Source organism: Barbus barbus, assembly GCF_936440315.1.
Source record: "Barbus barbus genome assembly, chromosome: 3".
NCBI classification, from domain to species: Eukaryota; Metazoa; Chordata; class Actinopteri; order Cypriniformes; family Cyprinidae; genus Barbus; species Barbus barbus.
Genome location: NC_136731.1, coordinates 39,187,031 through 39,212,874, shown reverse-complemented (window position 1 = coordinate 39,212,874; position 25,844 = coordinate 39,187,031). Strand labels below are relative to the sequence as shown.

Below are 25,844 nucleotides of genomic sequence, written 5' to 3'. Positions count from 1 at the left end.
AGGGCACTGAGAGTCTGAGACAGGTCGTGTGGGTTTAACAAGCCCAAAAGTGGGCAGCAAGGCTAGTTCACTCCATTATTTCGAAAGATTGCTTCGACCATTTGGTTGATCGTAATGATTCTTAGGTGGCGTCCCAAGTGTATATTTATGCTCTATGCCGTTTTTTTTTTGTATAAATGTGGATTGCACATGATAAAATTCCAATAAAGCAAAAGTGGCCTCAAATGCCCATATGATGCACTTAATTAACCGACAATAAAAACAAGTGTAGAAGGTTGGATACTTAATGCACTCAGCTGTGGAAGCTTTAATTTCGTAACAGAGAGGGAGGGGCTGTCAGACTCCAATGATGGAGCCACAGTCCTGCAGAGTAGGCTAAACCTAAAGTAAGCCAACCTTGAGAAAAACTCACCTGCCTGTAGCTTTCTAGTAACCAATAGAGATCAGGTGTGTTTGATTAGGGTTGGAGCTGAACTCTGCTGGACTGTGGCTCTCCAGGACCGACGGTGGCCACCCCTGCACTAGACGCTTATACGTTGTTCATAGAGTAAGTCCACATGGGCCATTTTTGCACTGCACTCTTGCACGGAACGCAGCAACACTTTATCACTGCACATGCACTGCAATTTTGTAAACATTTGTATTGGCTCTTAATCGTTAAAAAAATTATATATGTGTTTTTGGTTATATGTCACAAGAATCTTGTGACATATAGCCAAAAACACATGTGACAAGATATTCTGGAAAAATTACTATTTTCACTACTTCATAATATATATTTATTTATTTATTTTTTGCCATTTTTATCATATAAGGAGAGTTACTATAAAGTCTCAGAACAGAGGGATATATATATATATATATATATATATATATATATATATATATACAATGCCTATACAGTGCCTTGCGAAAGTATTCATATCCCTTCATGTTTTATGTTGCTGCCTTATGTTAAACTGCTTTGAATTACTTTTTTCCACATCAATCTACACTCCATACACTATAATGGTAAAGCAAAAAAACAAAAAAACAAACAAAAGGGTTTTAACATCTTTGCAAATTTATAAAAAATACAAATTTAAATGATTCCATTGCATAAGCACCCATACCCTGATCTGGGACAGTTGGAAGCTCAGGAGCATTCATATTGCTTGTAGGTGTTAATAGACTTTGAGTGAACCTGTGGCAAATTAAATTGAATGAGTATGATTTGGAAAGGCACACTTCTTAATAAAAGGTCCAACAGCTGATAATGCATATCAGAGCCCTGGGGTCCAAAGAACAGTCTGTAGAGCTCAGAAACAGGTTTGCATCAAGCCACGCATCTGGGGAAGAGTTCAGAAAAAAATTCTGCTTTATTGAAGGTTCACAGAATCATGTGGTCTCCATTACCGTTAATTGAAGAAGTTTGAAACAACCAGGATTCTTCTTAGAGCTGGTCTCCTGGCCAAACTGAGCAATTGATGGAGAAGGGCTTTGAGTGGTTAGAGTGGTGACGAAGAACCTGATGGTCACTCTATTTGAGCTCCATGATCGTATATGCAGATAGGAGAAATCTACAGAAGGACAAACACCACTGCAACACTCCATCGATCTGGGCTTTATGGCAGTGTGGCAAGACTCAATCCACTCTTCAGTGCAGACACATGAAAACACTCTTAGAATTAGCAAAAGAGCACCTAAAGGACCCTCAGACTGTGAGAAATAATATTATCAGGTCTGATGAACCTCAATTCCAAGCATCATGTTTGAAGGAAAGCAGGCTCTGCTCATCACATGCAGAGTACCATCCCAAAAGTAAAGTGTGCTGGTAGCAGTCTCATGTTGTGGGGCTGTTTTTCAGTGGCAGGGACTGAGGGACTCGTCAGAGTAGAAGAAAAGATCAATGCACCAAAATATTGAGATGGCCTTAATGAAAACCCAGTCCAGAGCATTCAGAACCTCAGACTGGGCAGAAGGTTCACCTTCCAACAGAACAATGGACCTAAACACAACAAGAGTGGCTTATAGACAACTCTGTGAATGTCCTTGAGTGGCCCAGCCACAGCCTGAGCTTGAACCCAATAAAATATTTCTGGAGAAACCTGAAAATGTGCATCTGCCCCCATCCAACCTGACAGAGCTTGGGAGGTTAAGAGATGAGGAGGAGATTAGCAGATAATTACCAAATGCTGATGAGCAAAGCTTGTCGCATCAAACAAAAAAGACTTGAGGCTGTAAAGGTGCTTCAGCTAAATATTTTGTTAAGGGTATGAATACTTATGCAATGTACTTATTGCAGTTTTTTTTATTTGTAATTTATTTGTATTTGCAACATGCCACTTTATTTTTTATTGTTAATGAGATTTTTTATCATGTATAAAAAATATAATTTTATAATTTCTAAAAAATAGAGAGATAATTTATCATTTATTTTGGCCCAAATAATCCTTTGATATTTTTACGCAAAAATGTGACACATAGCTATGCATTTCCTCAGTGACATTCATTTAAACAAAACAGAGAAGCCCATCAGTTACAGCCTTGAAACTTGCTATGACAATTACATTTCCGTTCTTTGGCTTTCTGAGTTTACTGATCTTACAGCATTCATGTTTAACATCAACTACCACTGCTGGATTAAAACAACATTTACAGGGTTTCAATTTGACAGTGTCTGTGAACAATCCTTCATAAGCTTTTCTAGAGCAGTCCCAGTTTGTTTAAAGCCACATAACAATTACACAATGGCAACTGGTGAAATATTTAGCATTGAGACATTGGAGAGAGAGTGTCCTTTTAACTTACTTCTCCCTACAAACTCTGCTTGCAAACAATGAATAAATGAAGAAGAGATTATTTATATATTTGTGACCAGTGCAGTGCATTATATTATGATGTCATGCTGTATGCAATACAACAAATTTGCATTTATTGTAGACATAGAAATAGACAAAAACAGGATGTTATTTTGCAGCAATGTACAAACACAGGATATGTGGTTAAAGTGTGATTGCTAATAGGTCTATTCGGATCTCGTATCATAATGTCTGCTAAAACTATCACTTCTGCTGGAACAAACAGCCACATAGATGCACAAATCTAGAAGGTCACATTATCAATGTGTAAGGTCACAGTTTTGAGAAAGAGAGGTACGGTTCATATAGCCTATTTCACTACACCTGGTATAGCCTAGGCTATGATAAGATTACACATTCCTCACTACTACACTGTAAAAAATGGAACGAGCTGTCTACTTTAAAAAAAAAAAAAAATTATGGTAACAATATTACACATTATATTTTTTGAGTAGTTTTTAAGGCTAGATTTTTGAATGGAATCTATCTGAATAAATCATGCAAAATCTCCTAAATTAATGAATCTATGACACAATGAGTTTAATATAATTAGTGAAATGTGCTCATTTATTTTAAGTTGATTATCAAAAGTCTGTGATTTTGAGTGAGGCCTGTTTGAATTTGAAATTAAATTCTATTTTATGTGTTTTTGAGTGAAGGGAAACATCTGCTAATGTTTACTTGTCAACTTTTTGAATGAAAATGACAAGACCCATGATTATTTAAATCACACTTACTATTGATCTCTTTTACTCAACTATAAGCTAATTTCACCAAAAATCAAACATAGCAAAGATCTCTCTCTCTCTCTTTTTTTATAAAACAAGACAAGATCTGAGAAGTCTGTATTAAAAATGTATTTATTATTCAAAAATGACAAAAACGTTGTAAAATGCAACAAAAATACAATCTTAAAATATGAATACAGAAGTCTTCATACAGTGAACTGTCCAGTGCTGAATGGAAATGGTGATGTGATGCAATTTAAAAGTGAAAGTCAGTTATTTCCTTTACAGTGATTAGAAAAAGAATACACCTCTAGCAAAAAAAAGATGCTGTTTTCCAGATGTATTTACACTGTTTTATGGTTGCTTTTGTTGTTAGGTTAAGTAACTTGCTGTTTTGTGACATCTGGAGTTCATTTTCTACTCAAAATGAATGAATAAATAAATAAATATATCAATAAATAAATAAATAAATAAATAAATAATACAAGGGAGCATTTAGAATTATTTAGACTTGAATAACATGGTGTCGTCCAGTATGAACTTCAGGGTGCGGAGAATCTCATTTCTGACAATTTCCCATGCGCAGTAACTGAAATCCTGCACAGAAAAATGGCAATACGCATTAGAATATTTAATATGTAACACAAGAGGTATGCCTAAAGTTAGAGGTTGAGGACACAAGCGTACCTTTTCTTTCAGAGTTGAGGCCATAGTCTCGAAGTAAACCTTGAGTGAAGCTTCTCTGCTGGGGAAATCCTGTGCCGCGTCAGACTTGCTCATGATCTATATTTGCCAAGACCCAGAAAACATGACATACTGAATATCAAAGTAAATTAAAAAGTCATAAATATTACACAGTTATCGGGAAATACTTGATTCTGAATTGAGGCACCCAGCGGTCAAACATTTCTGGGCATTGGCCGTTGGCACGGTACAAGTGACCAGTGCTACTTCCATGTCTTTTTCCACTCAGCTCTCTCTCTTTATATAAACACTATAGTGGCTAATTGGCACTTCGTCTCAAAACGAGAGTTAACGGAGTAAAAACGGTTTCGGAGGACTTCGTAATAGCTTGTCATGTTAAACAAAACTTTTGACAGCTATTAGAAGATCTGGAATCTCCGGTTCAAGAAAACGAAAAGACTGAACTGCAAAGCGAAAATAAGTCTCAAAGAGCTGGATGAGCGAAATAAATAAATAAAGACAATTTACTTGTATTGCAGAATAATCATAATAATAATAATAATAATAAATTAATATTGTGTGTAGCCTATTACTTTCCCCCAAAATAACTTAATAATTTAAGATTAAGATATAAGGTCTTTTCTTACGCATTTGCTCTCCTCAATCTGCCGGTGTACCAGACCTCGAAAATCATTCCACTTTTCTTCATCCAACTGGTCTGGATCACTGGAGTTCTCAAACAGTGCGTTCATATTGTAAAGTGTCTGGTAAACAGCTTTTTCAACACCAGTAACCTTCAGAAACAAGCGTTGAAAATTAAACAGATGTGCACAAGTGTCAAAATTATTAATATAAAATTATAAAATATTGTAGCCTACCTGATCCTTGTTTTCAGACTTGAAGGCATTTTGCGGGAAAGGAATGGCAACTTTTTCCTCCAGGCACTGCATGGGGAAAAGGCCTCCCTAAAACAAAATGCATATTCGTTAATGAATAGCCTATATTCGCTCACCACTAAACTGCACCATTGAAGATTCTCTGCATTATTCTTACCGCAGTCTCCAAAAGTGTATAGGATCCCTTTATTAAACCTTTACTAAGGACGCAGTTTGTTGGGAATGACCAAACCTGCGCAAAGCAGAAAAAGGCGCACAGCAGGGTCACACGAAGAAGTTCCATTCTGACTTTGCCTATAAAAGATCAGAGACCATGTGAGTTTAAAACAAGGATGCAGTGAATAATCAGATCCATCACAATAAGCCACTGATTCGACTGCTTACCTTGACTTGTCGTTTGTCCTTCACAATTTGAAGGATTCATGGTAGGTCTAGAGTTTATATAGCATTTTGCAAAAAGATCGAAAAGTGAAAAGGCGTGATTGACATTCATTCTCTACATCAAATCTGAAATAGGGGACGATTGCTGAATTTTCGTTTTCGAGTTTGAATTCCACGTCTTCCAGTGCATCTCAAATGAAGACAGATTTCACTTTATGAACGTTTATATGAAGCTATGTGTCATAATCTCGTGTTGAAGTCACAACTATTTCTTTTATTTAATCTTATAAGATTTATGTGGTATCTAAGAGCCCAAGGCACAATCGAAACCCAACAAACAAACACATTCCAGCGAATATGAATCAATTTTAACAGATGAGTACAGCAGAATGACATTGTGGCATGCCGACACATGTTTTTGTTCAAGATGGAACTAGTTGACAATTCGGCTACTAATTTATTACTATTCAAGTAGTACATTTGAAGGCTTAGTCACAGATGAGCTTGACAAAAATAGCATACTATACATAGGTTATTTACTAAAAATTGCTAACGAATTCCCTTGCGTAATGTATCGACCTAACCACCACCACACACACCCACCCGCAACACTGTGTCCTGGTGTAGACAAACAAACAAACAAACAGTGCTCTCCTGGAAGCAGAAAAGATGGATGTGAAGTTGGGAGGTTAACCACAGAGTATGCTCATAACACTGTATATTTGTGACTTACTCTATGGTCAGTAACACATGTTTGATGTGTGACAATCATAGATCCTTTCTCTGGTATCCCTGGTCTCAATCATCTTACCTCTGGTTTTGGTCTTGGTTATAAATCAGACCACATTAACACATACTCAGATTATTCATTTTAATATTTTGCTTTATAGAATTAATATGGCTCTAAAAGCAGCCCATCATCATCTATTGATTATATTATTAATAAATAATTTGTATACCCCCCCCCCCCCCCCCCAGATAATAGGTTATTATAACCATTTATTATAGCAGTAGTAAAATGTATAACATAAATTACACTTTTTTATTTTTTGACAACATGTTGTCTTTATAACATGATAAATTCATATCTGAGTGTTACATTTTGAAACTGAATAATAATTCTGAAGAATTGTGCCCACAATAACAGTCTGGGATTTGCCCAAGTGTGTATGCGTTTCAATCTTTGTACACGTGGCGCTTTGCGGTTGTGGTTTTATACGCAAGAAAAATAAAAAAACATTTATCGTTACTCTTGGTTTGCTTCTACTGAAATACAACGACTGGTGTATTTCAACCTCGTGGGTATATGGAGCCCCACTGGCACCTTACCTTAGAAAGTGAAAATAAGGACAGGGAACTGAAAGAGCTGAGTGATCATGAAAAATCACATCTGTCTCTCCCTGACTGTTAAAACAGTACTGCGTGAGGTTGTTTGAGAGTAAGAGGAATCGAGCACTGTGCTGGTGCACTGATAAAAATGATTTTGTGGTGAAGTAAATACTACAGAAAAACAAATTTCTACATTAAATAACTCAGTTCAGGCAATAAAAAAAGAAAAAGAGTAAATTCAATATTAGTACTTCATTTAATCTTGTAGAATTTCAAGTTTGACCTTAAGTATCTTGGAATTGTTTGTTATGTTTGCAAAGATTGTTTAAGTAAATATCAGTGTAATGATCCCATTGTTCCCATCATGCACTTGGGCATGAACAATTAATAAGCTTTTTTTTTTTTTTTGCTGTTTTCGAGAAGTATTTACACTGTTTTATGGTTGCTTTTGTTGTTAGGTTAAGTAACTTACTGTTTTGTGACATCTAGAGTTAATTTTCTACTCAAAATGGCCCATTCTCGAACACTATTCACTGATTGTCACCATCATTGTGTGCCAAGTATTCAGGTCTCTGTGTTCATTCAGTTAATGACTATACTGAGTCAACATATTACCTTAAAATGAACAACGAGCTGTCTACTTGCTTACATATGTGATTGTAACTTAACCACATGCTTTATAGACTTTTTTCAGTGCTATGTTGTTTGAGTAAAGTTAACAAACCGTGACTCAGTGAAAAGTATTTGAGTATTGCAGGGTAAACTTAAAATAATTAAGTAGAAATTATTCATCAAACTCTACCTGGCCACGTTAAATGTACTTATTTCCTTTGCTAATTTTGCATAACGTAGTTAAGTAGATTTGACTTCTGTATTTAAATTTTACTTAAAAAATATGCGTGCAAAAACTTGCAAAATAACAATTAAGTAAATTTAACTTCTTGTTTTTTTTCAGAGTGGTTCTGCCAAGCACCTCAGGGTGACTAAAACATCAGAAAGAGGTGCACAGACATTCCTGATTCTGAGTAACCCTCTCACAACCAACAAAATATTAATCATCATAGATTTATGACTCAGATTAAACAAGAGGTTATAAGAGTCATTCTCTCAGACATACAATACAAGTCAGACATACAAAGCTCAACATGTTTCGCAGAGCTGTGTTCATACCAGAATTTTCGATTTCTCCTGAGGACCAAAATGTGGAAATTCACGACTTTCATCAGCAAATGCCAAAGCTAAATTCTATCTTCTATTTTCAAAAATAGGCAATGCTTTCAATTTGATAACTTACCTTAATAAGTCAAGTTCAAGTACAGTGAAATATGATGAAAACTTCTATTTCTACTTAATTTCTACGTAATCTCTCACTCATTACATAATGGAGCAATGCTTTGACACCCAAGCACAAAAAGCTGACACATGCACGTTTAAGCATAAACATAGGTTTACATAAAAAGATGTATAACTTTATACTTGAATTAAAATATTAAATTAAATATTAAATATATATATACACTGTAAAAAAATTCTGTAAATTTACAAGGAAATTTAACAGTAAAATGCTGTTTTCATACAATAACCGTACGTTACTGTTTTTTGCAATGCATTGTGGGACAAGATGACCAGCAACAGTAAGACACTGTTATTTTAACAGCATAATACCATATTTTCCCTTGTACGTGCGCATAGGACGACATCTTAGTTTATCTGCATGAGGTAATTTTGCAGCTTTGCCTTTTATTGTTTAATTTTTAAAGTACTTATTACTTTTAAATATTAAAGTTTAAACATCCAATTAAGCTTTTGGGATCTAAATTGGATTCGTGATCATGTGTTTTTATCAGCAAGTTACCACAGGAGCGTGAACCCTTTGAACGAACTGTCGTCGTATCACACACAAACTGGTAAGAAACTCTCTTTTTTTTTCTAACCTGCACATCCTAAACTTTATCTGAGTGAAAAATACTGTATAATGATGTTGTTTATCTTGTGTGCATGGTTACAATTTTAGCGTGAGGTTCACACCGTCCATTATCTGCTGCTGTTAGTTGCAACTACGCTTTTGGTTTTATCTGTAAGTTACCAAGAACAATTCTGAATATTAACATACATTATAAAGAGCCAGCAAAGCGTAATTTGATGACAAGATAGTGTGTTTTAATCACTGAACAGTAACAGAGCAAGATATGATAGCATTGTTAGCTCGTTAGCATACTGTATAAGTTTACTCAAACTGCATTTGATTTGCTATTTACTACCATCACAATTTATGCAATGGACACATGTCCCAATCTTTATGTAAGCAAAAGATGTGTATGAACAAAATTCATAATTCTTGCATGATTACTGTGAATGTGCAAACCACTGCTAGGGATTGCAAAAATAGCGGAATGACAGTCGACAGACGGTTTTATTTTATTTTTAAACTTTGTTTAAATTTTTTTTTGTGGGGGATGTCTGTAATTGGTTAACTAGAGAAGCTATCTGTTCTTTACGTTATGTTATTCTTGTCCTTGTAGTTCAACTACTGAAGGCTGACTTTGCAGAGAAGCAAAGGACTCATTCTTTTAAAAATAAATGTAAGTTTGCCTATTGTTTGTTGAAGTAATCATTCACCTAAAAATGGTTATCTCATAATTACTGAACCTTATGCTGTCTCAAACTCTTAGGACTTTTTCTTGGAGGACAGGTGAAGATATTGTCATGGAGAAATGATGTCTGTTCTGACCATACAGTGGAAGACCAGTGGGAACCAAACTGTCGAGCTCCAAAAGGAACATAAAGGTATGATTAATCACCAGTCATTTTGTCTGATATCAAAATATCAGACCTAAGGACCACAAATTAGAGAGTGGAATTGCAAATACAGTGAAAATAGTTTTCACCCAATTGAATCACTTCAGAAAACTGGCTAAACCATGTGAGTAATAATCTTTATCCTCCATTTACTGTTTGTCTGTTGCTACTTGAAAGTTTGATCCCCATTTTCTTTTGCATCGTAGGGACAAACAGGCATATCATCTTCATTCAAAATCATCTATTGCATCATCAGAGTTTAAATCAGCATACAGGTGAGTAAATTATCAGAAAATTATCATTTTGATTTCCTACTCTGAATCTAAGAGGCTGTAGAATATTGCAACAAGTAGCACATTGTTTTTTTTTTTGTTTGTTTTGTTTAGTTTTTTAATTTGTCATTTGCAGATACTGTGAGCCATCTTAAATTGTTTTCTTTACTAATAGATGTCTGCCACTCCTTCTGACCTTGAGAATATGGGTAACCTGCCTTTGATTCCCTGCTTGATCCTTCTTGGTAAGTATATCATATTAGATATGTCTGCATTTTGTTTCACTAAAACAAAGCTCACGCTCCAGACTGACACTAGTTTCTATTGTCAGCAAAAGATCTACCTTAAAGGGTTACTCCACCTCAAAATTGAAAAATAAATCGGTAAAATAGTTCATGTGACATCATAGCTATGAGAATACTTTTTTGTACGCAAATAAATAAATAAATAAAATAACGACGTTATTCAACAATTTGTCTCCTCCACATCACTGAAGCACTATTTTGGAGAGTATCTATTGAACGCAAACAGTATATGCTGTCCTGTGTCAGCTGCACCACGTGGATACGTTTTCTACATTTATTTACGCTTTCATTTGAATGAAAACAACGTATCCGTAACTTCGCACACTTACGGTTGAACCCCTGATGTCACAAGGATAATTTTACTGATGTCCTTGCAACTTTTCTGGACGTTGATTGTGTTAATTACATTGCTTTCAATGGGAGGGTTAGAGAGCTGTCAGAACGCATCAAAAACATCTTAATTTATGTTCCGAAGACAAACAAAGCTTTTACAGGTTTAGAACAACATGGGGGTAAGTGATGATTTTCGTTTTGGGGTGGAGTAACCCTTTAATGTGCCTCATATTAGAAACCACTTATTATAAATGCAGTATGTATGACTTATCAAAATCATACACTGGAAAACGTTTAGAATTTAAACTTGTCTACTCTTATTCTTTAGATACTTTGCTGGAATAAATCCAGAAAAGAGGATCAAAGCTGCATGGAGAAAAGAGGTGTCTTAAATAACTGGAAAAACTGCAGAAGAAGACCCAAGATGACGAAGACGACCATCAGTCCAGAAGTATCTCATCCTTAACTCAAACTTATGCTGTCTCAAATCTGTAGTTCTTTCTCTTGAAGGACAAATTAAGATATTGTCATTAAGAAATATTTGCCCATACAATGGAAGACAAATGGGAGCCAAACCTGTCAGCTCCAAAAGGAACATAAAGTTATGATTAATCAAAGACACCAAAATATCAGATCAAAGGACCACAAATGAGAGATTGCAATTGCAAGATGTACAGTGAAAAGTGTTTTCACCCAAACAAATTGAATCACTTCAGAAAACTGCCTAAGTATTTGAAAGTTTGATCCCCATTTTATTTTGCATTGTATGGACAAACAGACATTTCACCTCCATTAAATTATCATCATCTATATCAGAGTTTAAATTGGCTAATGCTGAAAAAACATTAGCTGGTGTTCACTGAAGCTTGATTTGAGAGTATATTTGCATTTTATGAACAAAGACTTTATGTACAGTATGTTTGTATGTTTGGATGCATGCCTGTTTTAGGGCATATTGTAAAAGTTTATCTAGTGTTGTATCAAAATAAAAAACAAAACATAACTTGACTTTGTTCTCTTTTGTAATACACGGTCAAATAGAAAATGCAGGGTATAATCTGCATTTAAAATTGAGATCATGGAATTATGAGTAGTATGTAATTTAACAGATATATGCTGCTAAATTACAGTAGTATACTGTAGATGACAAAACAGCATTTTACTGTTAATTTAAAAAACAGTAGCACACTGTATTTTTACAGTATGATGCTGGCAACCACAGCTGCCAGTAGATTACCGTTTTTTTACAGGGAAATTTTTTACAGTGTATATATATATATATATATATATATACACACACACAATCATGGCCAAAAATATCGGCACCCTTGGTAAATATGACCAAAGAAGGCTGTGAAAATGAATCTGCATTTTTAATCCTTTTGATCTTTTATTAAAAAAAATCACAAAAATCTAACCTTTCATTGGATAAGAATTTAAAATGGGGGGAAATATCATTATGAAATAAATGTTTTTCTCTAATACACATTGGCCACAATTAATGGCACCCTTTTATTCAATACTTTTTGAAACCTCCATTTGCCAGTTTAACAGCTCTAAATTTTCTCCTATAATGCCTGATGAGGTTAGAGAACACCTGACAAGAGATCAGAGACCATTCCTTCATCCAGAAGTGCTATGTTGGTGCTTCTTCTCTTCAGTTCACCTCACTAATTTTCTACAGGGTTCAGGTCAGAGGACTGGAATGGCCATAGCAGAAGCTTGGTTTTGTGCTCAGTGACCCATTTTTGAGGTTTGTGTTTGGATTATTGTATGGCTGGAAGATCCAAACACGGCCCATTATAATATTTCTAACAGAGTCAGTCACTGATTGATTTTTTTATCTGTTGGTATTTGATAGAATCCATGATGCCATGTATCTAAACAAGATGTCCAGGACCTCCAGCAGAAATCTAGGCCCACAACATAAAAAATACAGCAGTATATTTCATTGTACACATGGGTACTTTTTATCCCTGTGTTCACCATCTTGAGTGTTTGCTGCTAAAAAGCTCATTTTTTAGTTTCATCTGACCATAGAAGCCAGTCCCATTTGAAGTTCCAGTCATGTCTGATAACTGAATATGCTGGAGTTTGTTTTTGGATGAGCTAGGAGAATTTTTCTTGAAATCCTCCCAAACAACATGTGGTGATGTAGGTGCTGTTTGACAATTTTTTTTTTAAAAGGTTTTCTGACCCCAAGACTCAACTATTTTCTGCAGTTCTCCAGCTGTGGTCCTTGAAGGAGTCTTTAGCCACTCAAACTCTCCTTCTCACTGTGCATTAGGACGATAGACACTGCGATTTAGTGCTGAGTTCGACACTATAGACCATGACATACTCATAGATCGATTACAAAACTATACTGGTATTCAAGGGCAGGCTTTAACATGGTTTAGATCCTACCTGTCCGATCGCTACCACTTTGTTCATTTAAATGGGGAGTCATCTCAATTATCACCAGTAAAGTATGGAGTACCACAAGGATCTGTCCTAGGTCCTCTGCTATTTTCAATGTACATGTTGCCCCTTGGTAATATTATTAGAAAATACGGGATTAGTTTTCATTGTTATGCTGATGATACTCAACTATATATCTCAACCAGACCAGATGAAACTTCTCAACTATCTAAGATAATAGATTGTGTAAAAAATGTAAAAGATTGGATGACCAATAATTTCCTCCTATTAAATTCAGATAAGACAGAGATATTACTTATTGGACCAAAAAACAGTACACAGAATCTATTGGATTACAATTTGCAACTAGACGGATGCACTGTCACATCCTCTAAAGTCAAAAATCTGGGTGTTATATTAGACAGCAACTTTGAAAATAATATTTCCCATGTTACAAAAACAGTATTCTTCCATCTTAGAAACATTGCCAAGCTTCGAAACATGCTACCTGTTTCTGATGCAGAAAAGCTAGTTCATGTATTCATGACCTCTAGACTGGACTATTGTAATGCACTGCTAGGTGGTTGTCCTGCATCTTCAATAAACAAGCTACAGATAGTCCAAAATGCAGCGGCTAGAGTTCTTACCAGGTCAAGAAAATATGATCATATTACCCCAATTTTACAGTCTCTGCACTGGCTACCTATTCAGTTCCGTATCATTTACAAAATATTATTACTTGCCTATAAGGCCCTAAATGGTTTAGCTCCTGCGTACCTAACTTGTCTTCTACCACGCTACAATCCAACCCGCTCCCTAAGGTCGCAAAACTCTGGACTTTTGGTAGTACCTAGGATAGCAAAGTCCACTAAAGGAGGTAGAGCTTTTTCACATTTGGCTCCCAAACTCTGGAACACTTTATAACAGTACAAGTTTTCTGTAAGAACATCATAAAATAGTTTATTTGATGATATTATTGCATTTAAGAAAAGTGATAGTACAGGCGACACACCGGAGGACATTTTCTGTCACACCGTAGGATGTTTCAGCCTTTTTTGTCAATTAATGTCCTTGCTATTCCAAGCTAACCTGTCATGAGCAGTAAGCAAGACACACTTGCATACTTTTCAATGATTATGTTTAAAATGCAGTTTTTAATTAAAAAATATAATTTAGGGGTGTCACACCAAAGAACAACAAAACGTAACACTTTTGTAGTGGTAACAAAAAAGTTAAATATGAACAATTCTGAGACAAAAATGTACCATGTGCACGTCATGGGCTTCACAGAGGGCTTCAGTAACATGATCATGAAGGGGGTCCTTCAACTAATTAAGTTTTCTCTGGAATTAGCCGAAAATCAGGATATGGTGTCACACCAGAGAACATGGTTTTAGGGTTCCTACACTTTCAGAAATATATGGCTGAAAAAAAAATTATTGCCATTTACTAAAGTAGACACTTGTACAATTGCCGGAGGTATTTATTAACATTTTTATGCTTTTATTTTTCATTTATAAAGTTGTAATTTATTGAACCATGCTTGGAACAGTCACATAATAGGACAAATTTGAGATTTGGCTCAAAAAAGTAAAAAAAAAAAAAAAAATCGAACAACACTGCAGCTCTTATAACAAATGGTCCATGTAGGACAAAAAAATGTTTAACCATTTACTGCATTTTATAGAAAGACTATATTAATTATCTCGTGGGACAGTGAAATAACGAAAGAATAGCCCACATCTGTTCATTAAACAGCTTATGAGTCAACTGTCCAATTATTTATGGTCCCTTGAAAAACTAATACAACTAAACTAGTAGTAATTCCTTAACCTTTTCTCCAATCATGAGGAGATTATACATTATATAACTGTAACTTGAATATGTTTGGGTCAACAGCTAAAATAATAAAACTTTATATATATATAGGATTTATATTATACATATAAATATATATTACATATAATTCTTAAATATATACATGTATGTGTATATATTCATATAAATATACACGTGATGGTAAACACACAAATTATGTAAACAAACTTTTATTTTGGTTACAATTAATCACGATTAATCAACTTGACAGCACTAATTTAAAAAAAAAAAAAAAGAAAAAAATGAAAAGGAACAATGAAAAGGAAATTGATAATATAAAAATAAAAACTGATTTAAAATACAAAGTACAGTCCTTGTACATCTGTATATTACCTCATGTAAATTGACAACATACTAATTAGTTAACACTATCATAAATAGGGTTATATACTTTATATAATTTAAAAATTTGGTTCTCTCACATTCTATACGCTAAAAATCTAAAGTCCCCTCCACCCCAACTGATGCCCATGCTTGCTGAGATTATTATTATTATTTTGTAAAAAGTCCTTTTTATATTGCTACAAATCATCTGAATTGCAACAGACACTGCCACCTAGTGGTAATTAAGCTGAGAAAAACATTATCTGTGTAAAAAGTAATTTATAATCACGCCAATGAACACACACAGGGAATTTTAGGTAAACTGGGTAGCCTGTTTTTATGGATCTACTGATATTATTCTTCAACCTAGACCAAAAATACATTAAAAATCTACTTGACAAAGAAAACTCAGTCAACTGAACCAAAGCAGCAAGGCAAACGCAATAAATAAAAGAGAGGCACATATAATTAAGATACATTGCTACACATATATTTTATTTCACACAACACACAATAACCCATTTTAATGAAAACATACTGAAACCTGTCTTAATGCATTCTTAGTTAGTGCTAATATGCCGATCATGTTAAGTACACAAGATATTTTAGAGGTTGATGCATTTTGGATTCCCTAAAATCCTTATAAAATTCCATTTGATTTTTTTGGCTTGACATCTGACCTGACCTTCAAACCTCAACCTGTGTGGTTAAAAAACAGAGAATTGCTTTGGAAATAGAGAAGAGGAATCTGAGGTCAGTTGCACTGAAATTGGGAGGTTAACCACAGAGGATGACCGTAATGCTGCACGCATTATGGTCAATACCAAACATTAAAGAGAAAACTTATATCATTTTCAGTGGTCACTTATCTGGAAAACATTGGCAACTGTGTGAGTTGAGAAAGTTGAGTGGGTGTCAGTGAGGAAGGTCCACTGTGAGGTCCCATGGGAAATCCTCCTCAGTATTACTGTCAGCAACTTCAAACTCATTCCAGGAGATGTCATTTACCTGCCACATAAAGCAATTGGCTATTAGACCACCCTCCGATTGGCTGTTGCTAAACCACTGACCAGATAAGAACTGAAAGTGACTGGCTAGTTCCTCATAGCAATGATTGATAATATTACTGACCCTGGAAAACAACCTTATGAGCTAATTTCAGTAGACGTGGGGCAAATTGTCATACATTTGCTTCTCTGTAAATGGAATAAATTCAATGCGCCATTAACCAGACTGTTCAAAGATCTTGAAGGAACACTTACTTTTATGACTCCTTCTGAGTTCTCTTCTGGAAGGATCTCATCTGGATCATACTTGATCTCAATTGCTACTTTCCCATTTCCTATGGGACAATAATGACAAGAAATAGATGTTACCACAGATTGCAATGTACTGTTTAATGGCCGTATACAGCAGGTTGCTGATAATACTTACCCAAGATCATGAGAAGCACTTTTTCAAAGGCAGCCACCACAGCTTTGTCTTTGGCACGTTTCATTATCGTCCCTCTTTTTCTCAGCTTTTCCTCTGGATCTAAAAGAATTTAACATTTTAGCAGATGTTGGGAAGTTATATATATATATATATATATATAAATAAATATGTTAAAAATATGATAACAAACAAACAAGAAATATCATAAAATGTTTTAATTATTAATTGCAAATTGAACATTAATTTAAATATTAGTATTATAAATGTTTATTATTTTTGTTATTATAATTTATATATATTTATATAAATATATCAGTGCACACGAGTTAAATCCTCTAGATTTTTTTGTTTTTTTTTACTTTTAACAATAACCTTCTGAAAAAAATTAAGAATATTGCTCAAGCCATGTGTTTGTAAACTCACCTCGATCGTAGTCGATTACCTCCTCTGCCACACCGACCCCCTGGCAGCTCATTCCATGCTGCTGGAAGGTCAACTCTGCTATGCAGCCATATTTCAAAAGCACACTCTGGTCATCTGTTTCTTCTTGGCACCCTGTGTCCACGCATCTTGAGATGTCCTTCAACTGTTGAAACGCAAAAATGTTTGTTTACAAACCACTTAGCCTTGAGGGAAAAATCAAGAGTCTATTTGGTGTATATATCAATATTGCTGCTTACAGTAATAATGCGAGTAGACCAGCCGCCAAAGCCCAGATAGTGATTAGCCAGGTTTTGACATTTGGAAAGGCTGAGAGGTTGTGTGCTATAGAAGGACAGATTCTGCTTCGTGCTCAATCGAACCTGAGGGATAGGATGAGAGAATAAGAAATATTTTTGCAAAACAACTTTCAATTTAAACATTCAAACCTTCTTAAAAATAAATCTAAAAAGTAGCCCATCTGTAAAACACGTGCAAATAACATTACAGCTTTATCTGTAGCTGTAATACATTAGGCCACCTTTAAAGGAGAACTTTGGAAAAGACACTGTTTATCAGTGGCCCGCTGAGCTTTAGACGCCTGTGCCGATGAGTAGAACTTCACCATTGCATAGAACCCAGGTTCTGCCACCGTGGCATTGGGACAGACCTTCAACAGGTAAAGAGCTCCAAATGCTGAATACACGCTCCACAGGGACTCCTGAGAAGATAGATGAGACGTTTAATTAAGATATAAGCTTAAAGTTGGGTAAATTTATGCAATTACTGGTGATTTTACACTAAAAATCCCTAAAAGTCCAATTGATTATGACTTGTTATGCAAACATAATGAATGTTTATGTACATTTTTGGGCAAAGGTTAAACATAACCAAACTCAAAGAGCAGTTGAATGGTTTATTCATTGGTCATGAATAATATAATACACTTTTTAATATAATATAATATAATACACTTACATAAATGTAAGCCTCTGAAAATGTTGGTTGAATGTCCCAAACGAAAATAGTTTTGTTGTTTTCGAGAGGGACTTTAAAATCAATAATATCGACCTCAATATCCATGAGATATGGACTTTAAATAAAGCTACAACGGTGAAATTGCCTCATAAAACATATGACTGAATTTAAAACACTAGACAAATCTGAATAATCTGTTCACGAGGTACCCCTCTGCGACTTCCGTAAACAGAATCGCATTTGGCGCTCTTGGACGTCATATTACGTAAAGCGCTGTGATTGGATCATTGGATGGATTCCGAAAGGATTGAACGAATTGGAGTTTCCGCGGTGATGTAACAACTACGAAAGTTCCAAACGTTCTAAAAGCGTTCACAATAATAAAACATAATTTATGAACATTTTTTAAAAATGTAATCTTGTCTCATCCGGTTAATTGCGTCGCAGAACAATACTTTTTCATATTATTTATTTGCATTTATGTATTTTGGCATGTCGTGTTTAATCTGGCAATGTTTAATTTTGGTTAAACTAAAGGTTCGATAACCTCCTAGCAACAATACACTTTTTTAATTATTTTAGCTTGTTTTGGGGATGCATTACAGCTCCTGATAGGGCACAAGCACTCAGTCAAAAGTATGGGAAATGTTGAGAGAGACAGGAAAATGAAACCACACAGGTCAAGAACATTGGATGCGATTTAAAACTTTAATGGAGAAAGAGACAGAATTTGAGAATGGGATGCGCTAATAATGAGGGCATAATCTATGAGACAGACAAATCTTTACATGCATACGAGAGTGAACTCATCCATTTAAATTACAAATTCGACTTAACACTGATCTTTAGCCTTTTGAGCAATATTGTACATATTGTTAGCTCTTTAACTGATGTCAATTTGGCCGCATTTGAAAATATATTGCCATAAATTGCTTAGCACCACTGTGAAATGTTAAATCAGATCCATCATTTACGTTTTTAAGGAACAACTTTAATTTATGAGCATTCCCTAATGAGAAGAATACATACAATAGTGGTAGATAAGGTTTAAATATAAGAGAGAAAATGAAAATATAGGCTTAGCCACGCTTGGTTGACAATTCCTACATACATAAGACCAGACCATAATTACTTAAGGAAGTTTTAAGGACTTAAACTGGTCTTAGATTTGCAGCAAGTGTTACTACAGGCATTGACTAGCAATACATTGGCGCCCTCTACAGGATGCAGTTGGAATCCAGGGATCTCCTGCAATTTGCAACCCTCAGGTAGGTTTCGACTTTGTGCATGTCCTTCTTAAAGCAAGCCAGCAGACGAAAGCTCTCTCTGAGGTTGTTCTCCCCCGTGGTCAAGTAGAAGTCCTCAAAAGGCAGTGGCAGGGAGTCGTTCTCATCCATGTTTGGTTGACCATCGAGACATCCCTGTGCAGATACAAATGCAAAATGATCTTATAGCTGCCCAAAATAAGCCCTGCAGATGTTGTGACCTCTTGGTACGACCATTAGATACATTGTGTGAAAAAATAAAGTTGCCTAGAAGCTTGTCTCTCTCACCTTGATGAGCACACTGATGCCCATTTTCAAGTCGGCCAGCTTCTCAGTGATCTGGTTGGGGTTCCCAACGGCCAGGCTGTTTGAGACGGTTCCACTCAGGGTCTGGCTGGGGTACTCCCAAGACTCAATGAGGCGGAGAGAGATGCGAAGGAGCTTCAACATCTGAAGAAAGAAAAAATCATATTGGAGGCTTCAAACCACAGGACATTTTTGATGTTTATTCTGCCAATATTTGGTCAATCCAAGTGCTTCTCAAACTATGATATGCAAAAATGTGTAATGATGGAGACATTTAATCTCTTAGCATCTACTGTGATTGGTAAATATGTTCTTAATGATTTCTATGATTTATAAGGAATTTAAGAGGGAGGGGGAATTTCATGAGAGGGACTCCATCCTACAATTTAAAAGGCAGCTATATATTTATATTTTTAAGACCCAATTTATACCATGAAAATATTATAAATATGTTATATATGTGACCCTGGACCACAAAACCAGTCTTATGTCGCTGGGGTATATTTGTAGCAATAGCCAAAAATACATTGTATGGGTCAAAATGATTGATTTTTCTTTTATGCCAAAAATCATTAGGATATTAAGTAAAGATTATGTTCCATGAAGATATTTAGTAAATTTCTTATTGTAAATATATCAAAACTTAATTTTTGATTAGTAATATGCATTGCTAAGAACTTCATTTGGACAACTTTAAAGGCGATTTTCTCAATATTTAGATTTTTTTGCACCCTCAGATTCCAGATTTTCAAATAGTTGTATCTCGGGCAAATATTGTCCTATCCTAACAAACCATACATCAATGGAAAGCTTAAAATAAATATCAATTTTGGTTTTGTGGTCCATGTTATATTATAAATGTGTATAAAATAATTTGAAAAATATTGAACTTTAACAATATTATGTTATTACCATTTCTGCTCACTATAGTACAATATGTATTTATTCTGCATTTATTGAAATAACTTTTTTTTTTTTACTTTATTTTATTGGTTATTACTTATTTTAATCATATGTATGTACTTAGTTAAATATTCTTATTATTTATTTATATATTTTGAAACTTTTCCACAGACTCCATAATACCCCGGACCCCAGTTGGAAAACCCCTGGAACAAAGCATTTTGGGATTTAATTTTTAATTATATAGTTTACTCACAGAGCTCTTCTGTGTTTCATCTTTTCCAGTGGGCGCCTCAATGTAGTCAGAATTGCAGAAAGACAAAGGGAAGATTTTACTCAGCTGTCTGCGTTCCTCAGGCAACAGGCTGTCCTCCTTGATGACAAAAGGCAAATTCTATTTAGTATTGTATTTAAAATGTATTATTTATAACTCACTCAAATAACTAAATAAATAATAGCATCAGATATAGGTACACAGATGAGTTCTCATAGTCCTTAGCTCATTTTTAACTTTTAAACCTAAACAGGTGCGACCACTCACATTTGCTCTAAATGAGAGGTTAGAATCTACTAGTTCTGAATGGATTTTAATGAGAATCTTACAAAGTCGTTAATCATTTTTGCAGCCAGCTGGTGCAGGTGTTGTACACGAATGACTGCGTTATTGAAGAGCCGCTGGTTATCTGATGCTCTCCCCTGGTTCACCAACAAACTAACCAGCACCACCGACAACAGCACCAATGCTAAGAGAAGAAAAGCAGGCGATTTAGTTTTCATCTGCAACATGGTTGTTTCAAAGCCACTGGAAAAATAACCAAATAATGAAATCAATAGTTTGGATTTATTTATTTTTTTACATGTAAGAAAAAAAGCAAATAAAACAGAAACAATTAATTAATTTAAAAAGAACAAACATATAATATATCATTTTTATATGTCAAAATATAAAAAATAACATGCAAAATACAAAAAATAACATGCAAAAGAAAGCACCACAGCCATACCTCTAGCCATTTCGCTCAGGGTGGACAAACTCTTGCAGGCTTAGTCAAAAGCTTGTGAATGTTTGTTTTTCTGGCTCAGGTACTGATATTTATATGTGGCATGAACATGTTTTGATGCATCTTAATGCATGAGAGCTGAAACATGAGAGTTTCCATGAGAAATATGCATTGTTATGTGTATATAGACACCATATGTTATTGATGTAGTGGTTCTGGTCATTTATGTGTAGCCTATGGCTACTTCCATGACTCTGGGATGATGTTGGCACTAAGACAAAGTAGAAAGATCATTGTTTTATTTATTAAAAGAAGTAATATGGATATGAAATAAATACAAAAGCAAGTTTCCACTCCATATGAAAGTTTGTAAAAAATATTGTGGTCTTTATATTCTGAAAATGTTTTACAAAGCACTCACTGTATATTTGAATCCAATTGCTGTCATTGGCACGATGATTTATAATGAGCAGATGCATGTAGCATTGCCACGTAACCTGTAAATGGTGTCATCTCCTTCCAAAAGGACATGTTTTCAATAATTATGAGAGTAAATCAGGTCATATACGTGTTTGCTGTCACTGTGGGGATGCAGGAGGATTTTCCTATTCGGTTGTGGTGTTGGCCTGTGTGTAATATTCAGCAGTCTTTGGGTTGTGAAATGTCAGTGTGACATTAATAGTTTAATCGCTTGTGGGGAAAAACAAAATACAATCTGTTTACCTGAACCTCGTGGCTGTTTAGCCTGTCACTTTAGGTTGTCGGTAAAAGGACCAAAGTGCAACAGTGTGTTCTCTGACAGTTCATGTGGATAATTAATTAGTTATATAACAGAAAAATACGGAAAATGGTGAATGGCGAATCTCACAAATCTGTCAAGAAACATATGGGTCATATTTTACTAGCAAAATAAAAAAATATATATTTTGCCTTCTTTCTTTTTAATATCTTGTATCACAATTTCCACAAAAATATGAAGCAGCACAACTGTTTTCAACATTGATAATAATCAGAAATGTTTCTTGAGCAGTAAATCAGCATATTAGAATGATTTCTGAAGGATCATGTGACGCTGAAGACTGGATTTATGATGCTGAAAATTCAGCTTTGCATCACAGGAATAAATGACATTAAATATATTCAAATATAAAACAATTATTTTAAATTGAATTAGATGTTTGACAAAATTATTGTTTTTACTATTTTGTTTAGTTTTTTTCTCAAAACGGTCAAAATATCCAAACATTTGACCACCAATACATGTCTGTGTGTGGGTGTATTACATAAATAATTATATCTGGGCATTATAAATTATATTACAGTAATGAGAGGGAGATTTGTTTCACATTACAGTAATGAGAATATTTTTGCAGTAAAACAATGAAACGTATTTATAAATAATGTCTTAAATTTTATATATACAAAATATAGGCCTATATTTATTTTCTTTTGATTCTGGGGAGAAATATGACCTCTTGACATAATAAAAGGATATTCACACAATATTTACATAATAACATTCTTTTTTTTCATACAAGATAGTTGTGTTTGCCCTCATGGGCCACGCTGAGTTTTCTGCATTTGGTTCACTAAGAGCCAATCTGTCTCTGTTTGCAGAGGGTGGTCTCAGATCAGCTTGGCAGAGAAACATCTACAGAGTGAACAGAACTGAGTGGCACCACAAGCATTCAAAGAGTGTAAGTTACTTCCACCCTGCGGTTACAATCGGAATGGAAGCAGGTGCCAGAGGTAAATCCCCCATAATGCCTCAGCTGTTCATACTGGGCATTGTGATGACTGCCAATACCACCTGAACCTGTCAGTCAAGTGTGAGAAAACAAAACTCCTTGAAGAAAGTCCTGTCAGGTGGATTTAGGAACACCATCATTCCTCCAAAAACCAACTTAATGATAAGGAACAGAAAGAGAAATATTAGGCTACAGTGACTGTTTTGTATGAGAATGCGTTGTCATTTAATTTCTAGCCACAAGAAGCCGCCACTAAATTCAAGATCTTTTCTGAAGAAGCTGTATTCACGACATTCGAGCTTGAATGGAATTTCAAGTTTGAAAAGCTTCGAGTTATTTTATTGGAAGTCTCGGACATTCACAGAAAATAGCTTACTTCCGCTTTGAAAACTAAGGTGGATAGCACTTTAAGCCCCTTAAATTAGCTCTGAGTTGAAGTACAATATCACTGATTGTACTGGAGTAAATGGAGATAGCTCCATCTCAAGTTAAGGCGAGTTGGCGCAATGCTGCTACGATCCCATATCCAAGTAACCGGCTTACATACCGGACACATTTAAATAACACTTTCTATATAGAGAACACTGTCTACCGACCCGCTTCCGCTTCTGACTGCCGACTGAACGGATATGGGATATGACCCTCTCTTTGCTCACTTTACCTTTGGCTTCGTTAGTGAGACGGTTTCACAATCAGACACACAAAATATGAATGGAAATATGAATATGACACACAAAACACACACACACACACATATATAATAGACAGCATTTGCATGATGTATATTTTATAAATAGCTTCAGTGGAAGCATGAATATCGACTAGGTTGAAGTATTACAAAGAGTCAGACTGAACCCATGGCCTTTGCTAGCACCATACTTGACAACTTTTAGGCAAAGAAGAGTCACCTGCCCCTGATGCCACCTGCTGCATGTTCACAATCACCTTTGGCCCTTTCATTGTAAACTCTTCTTGAACTTTTGACACCATTGATCCACTCGTGGCCTTAAATTATCTGCACAAAGACTACTTTGTGTCCTTAAACGGTTTGGGGACCTGGATAAGTTGTGCTCTTCTTTTAAGGCAAACTCCACCTTGTTCCCACTTCTCGTCAACTCTTGTTTCAAAGGGGGCGATATTACACATCTACCCTGGAATGCTCTGACTCCATCCCTCCCGCTCTCCGGTTCCACTGGCTGCTCATCACAGTTCTCGAGTTGTCTCATGTTGCATCTCTTCGGGCAGCTGCGGCTTCTTTGCTTTGGAGGCACCACTCGTTGACGGGACGAGCTTCTCCATTGCTTCCTTAGCTTACATAAAGGCTGAGTCCCAGGAGAGGCTGTTCACATTCCTGTACAGCCTGTAAAGGAAGCAAACAAAGGTTGTTCAGGTCAAGTGTGCCATTCTAAAAATGCTGAGCAATGAGTAATGTGTTCAGAAATCAGTTAACGAATCACCTTATACACACGTTTATTCTGAAAAGTTACCGAATACACGTTGAACCTGTGACCTAGTGGTTAGTGCATATCCTCCAGACACAGTTGTGTTCGTGTGGGTTACTTCCTTTCTCCGCAATAATGACCTTTCAACTGTTTCCATTAGTAAGCAGCCATAAAAATAAATATATAATAAAATAAATAAAGGCAAAAAAAAAAAAAAATGACCAATGTAAAAAAAAGTTTAAAATGTGAATACTTTAGGAATAAAATAAAATAAGATTGAAGAAACCATGGGAAATTCATTTAAAAAAAGAAAGTTAAAGCAAGCAAATATTAAATAAGTTATAGTACGTGTATTATGATTCTAGTGATTTCTTTATGCCATATGAGTGTCACACTCATTACCATGAAACAAAACAAACACTGAGATTCTCTCCAAAGATGCATTACAAACCATAAATTTCTACTTTCAGTGACATTACAAATGATGAGGGTTAATATCAAGAATATTCTCTCCAGTATTAAACCCTGGACACTGAGTGTGTCACTCAAACGGCAGTGAGGATGAATGAGCATATTAACACCACTCGGCTTCCACTCATCAGAGTGAAAGAGATGCAGTGAGCACACTGACCGGCTGTCCTGAGGTCACGCTTCACAGCTGACCTCTGACCTGATTTGTATGCAAGGCACTTGGGCGGCTGTGATCCAGGGGATGCCGCAGTAGTTCTGCGACGTCCAGTGAGCGTCATGTGTGCTTATGCGTATAGGTTTGAATGTGTGTGTGTGTGTGTGTGAGAGAGAGAGAGAGAGAGACTGAAGTATTCAATGCACCTGAAGCCTTCTTTTACCTCTGCAGTACATGCAGTTCATTCATTTCAACAGATATTTATGCCTTTTTACCCTAGTCTTTTAAAGTGTATTCAGGGGTAAGCCTGTGATGATGTTTTAAATATGATGGACTGTACTGATAAAATAATATAATATATCATTGCTGTTTAAAAGCCATCTCAATACTATAAATAGAAAGTATTTTGACCACAGGGTGGCGTCTGTTTGCCGTCTCAGCTGGACAATTTGCAATAGAATTTTTTATATTCCTTTTTGATAATATAACAGTTCAGTTTTCCATCTCTTAAATGCATTCAATATTGTTAGAACATAAAAACTCCAAGGCTCAA

General features: G+C 35.4%; 3 protein-coding genes across 5 annotated transcripts; all 3 read right to left on the bottom strand.

The window, feature by feature from the left end:
* Positions 1-4,069: 4,069 nt before the first annotated feature.
* ifnphi3 (interferon phi 3) lies at positions 4,070-5,431 on the bottom strand (the record flags this gene model as incomplete). The annotated part of the gene is made up of 5 exons (XM_079399658.1): positions 4,070-4,165; positions 4,256-4,351; positions 4,900-5,046; positions 5,131-5,217; positions 5,306-5,431. The coding sequence occupies 5 exons, from the start codon at positions 5,429-5,431 to the stop codon at positions 4,070-4,072; spliced, it is 552 nt and encodes a 183-aa protein (XP_079255784.1).
* A 9,570-nt stretch (positions 5,432-15,001) lies between these two features.
* rdm1 (RAD52 motif containing 1) lies at positions 15,002-18,259 on the bottom strand. Of its 3 annotated transcripts, XR_013782407.1 has the most exons (8): positions 18,002-18,231; positions 17,565-17,744; positions 17,284-17,406; positions 17,027-17,189; positions 16,604-16,702; positions 16,432-16,511; positions 16,035-16,177; positions 15,640-15,868 (listed from the first exon to the last, which is right to left on the bottom strand). XR_013782407.1 is itself a non-coding variant. In XM_079386141.1 (7 exons), the coding sequence occupies exons 1-7, from the start codon at positions 18,104-18,106 to the stop codon at positions 16,085-16,087; spliced, it is 843 nt and encodes a 280-aa protein (XP_079242267.1). In that variant the 5' UTR covers positions 18,107-18,259; the 3' UTR covers positions 15,002-16,084. The 3 variants fall into 3 exon arrangements, 2 of the variants coding, with proteins under 2 accessions (XP_079242267.1, XP_079242268.1); XM_079386141.1 differs by having other exon boundaries at positions 15,002-16,177; positions 18,002-18,259; XM_079386142.1 differs by having other exon boundaries at positions 15,640-16,177; positions 17,649-17,744; positions 18,002-18,227.
* A 959-nt stretch (positions 18,260-19,218) lies between these two features.
* Positions 19,219-25,415, bottom strand: gh1 (growth hormone 1; the record flags this gene model as incomplete). Its single annotated transcript, XM_079399646.1, has 5 exons — positions 19,219-19,422; positions 19,555-19,716; positions 20,732-20,848; positions 21,079-21,218; positions 25,298-25,415. The coding sequence occupies 5 exons, from the start codon at positions 25,413-25,415 to the stop codon at positions 19,219-19,221; spliced, it is 741 nt and encodes a 246-aa protein (XP_079255772.1).
* Between the last annotated feature and the right edge of the window lie 429 nt (positions 25,416-25,844).

What these genes read in the sequence shown, in the direction of transcription:
- rdm1 (XM_079386141.1), bottom strand. Translation starts at nt 18,106, where the DNA reads ATGGATATTGAGGTCGATATTATTGATTTTAAAGTCCCTCTCGAAAAC. An exon ending in TTTCAGAGGCTTACATTTAT is followed by an intron (nt 17,745 to 18,001) that starts GTAAGTGTATTA and finishes CTATCTTCTCAG; the next exon opens with GAGTCCCTGTGGAGCGTGTA. An exon ending in GGTAATCGACTACGATCGAG is followed by an intron (nt 16,703 to 17,026) that starts GTGAGTTTACAA and finishes AAATTCTTTTAG; the next exon opens with ATCCAGAGGAAAAGCTGAGA.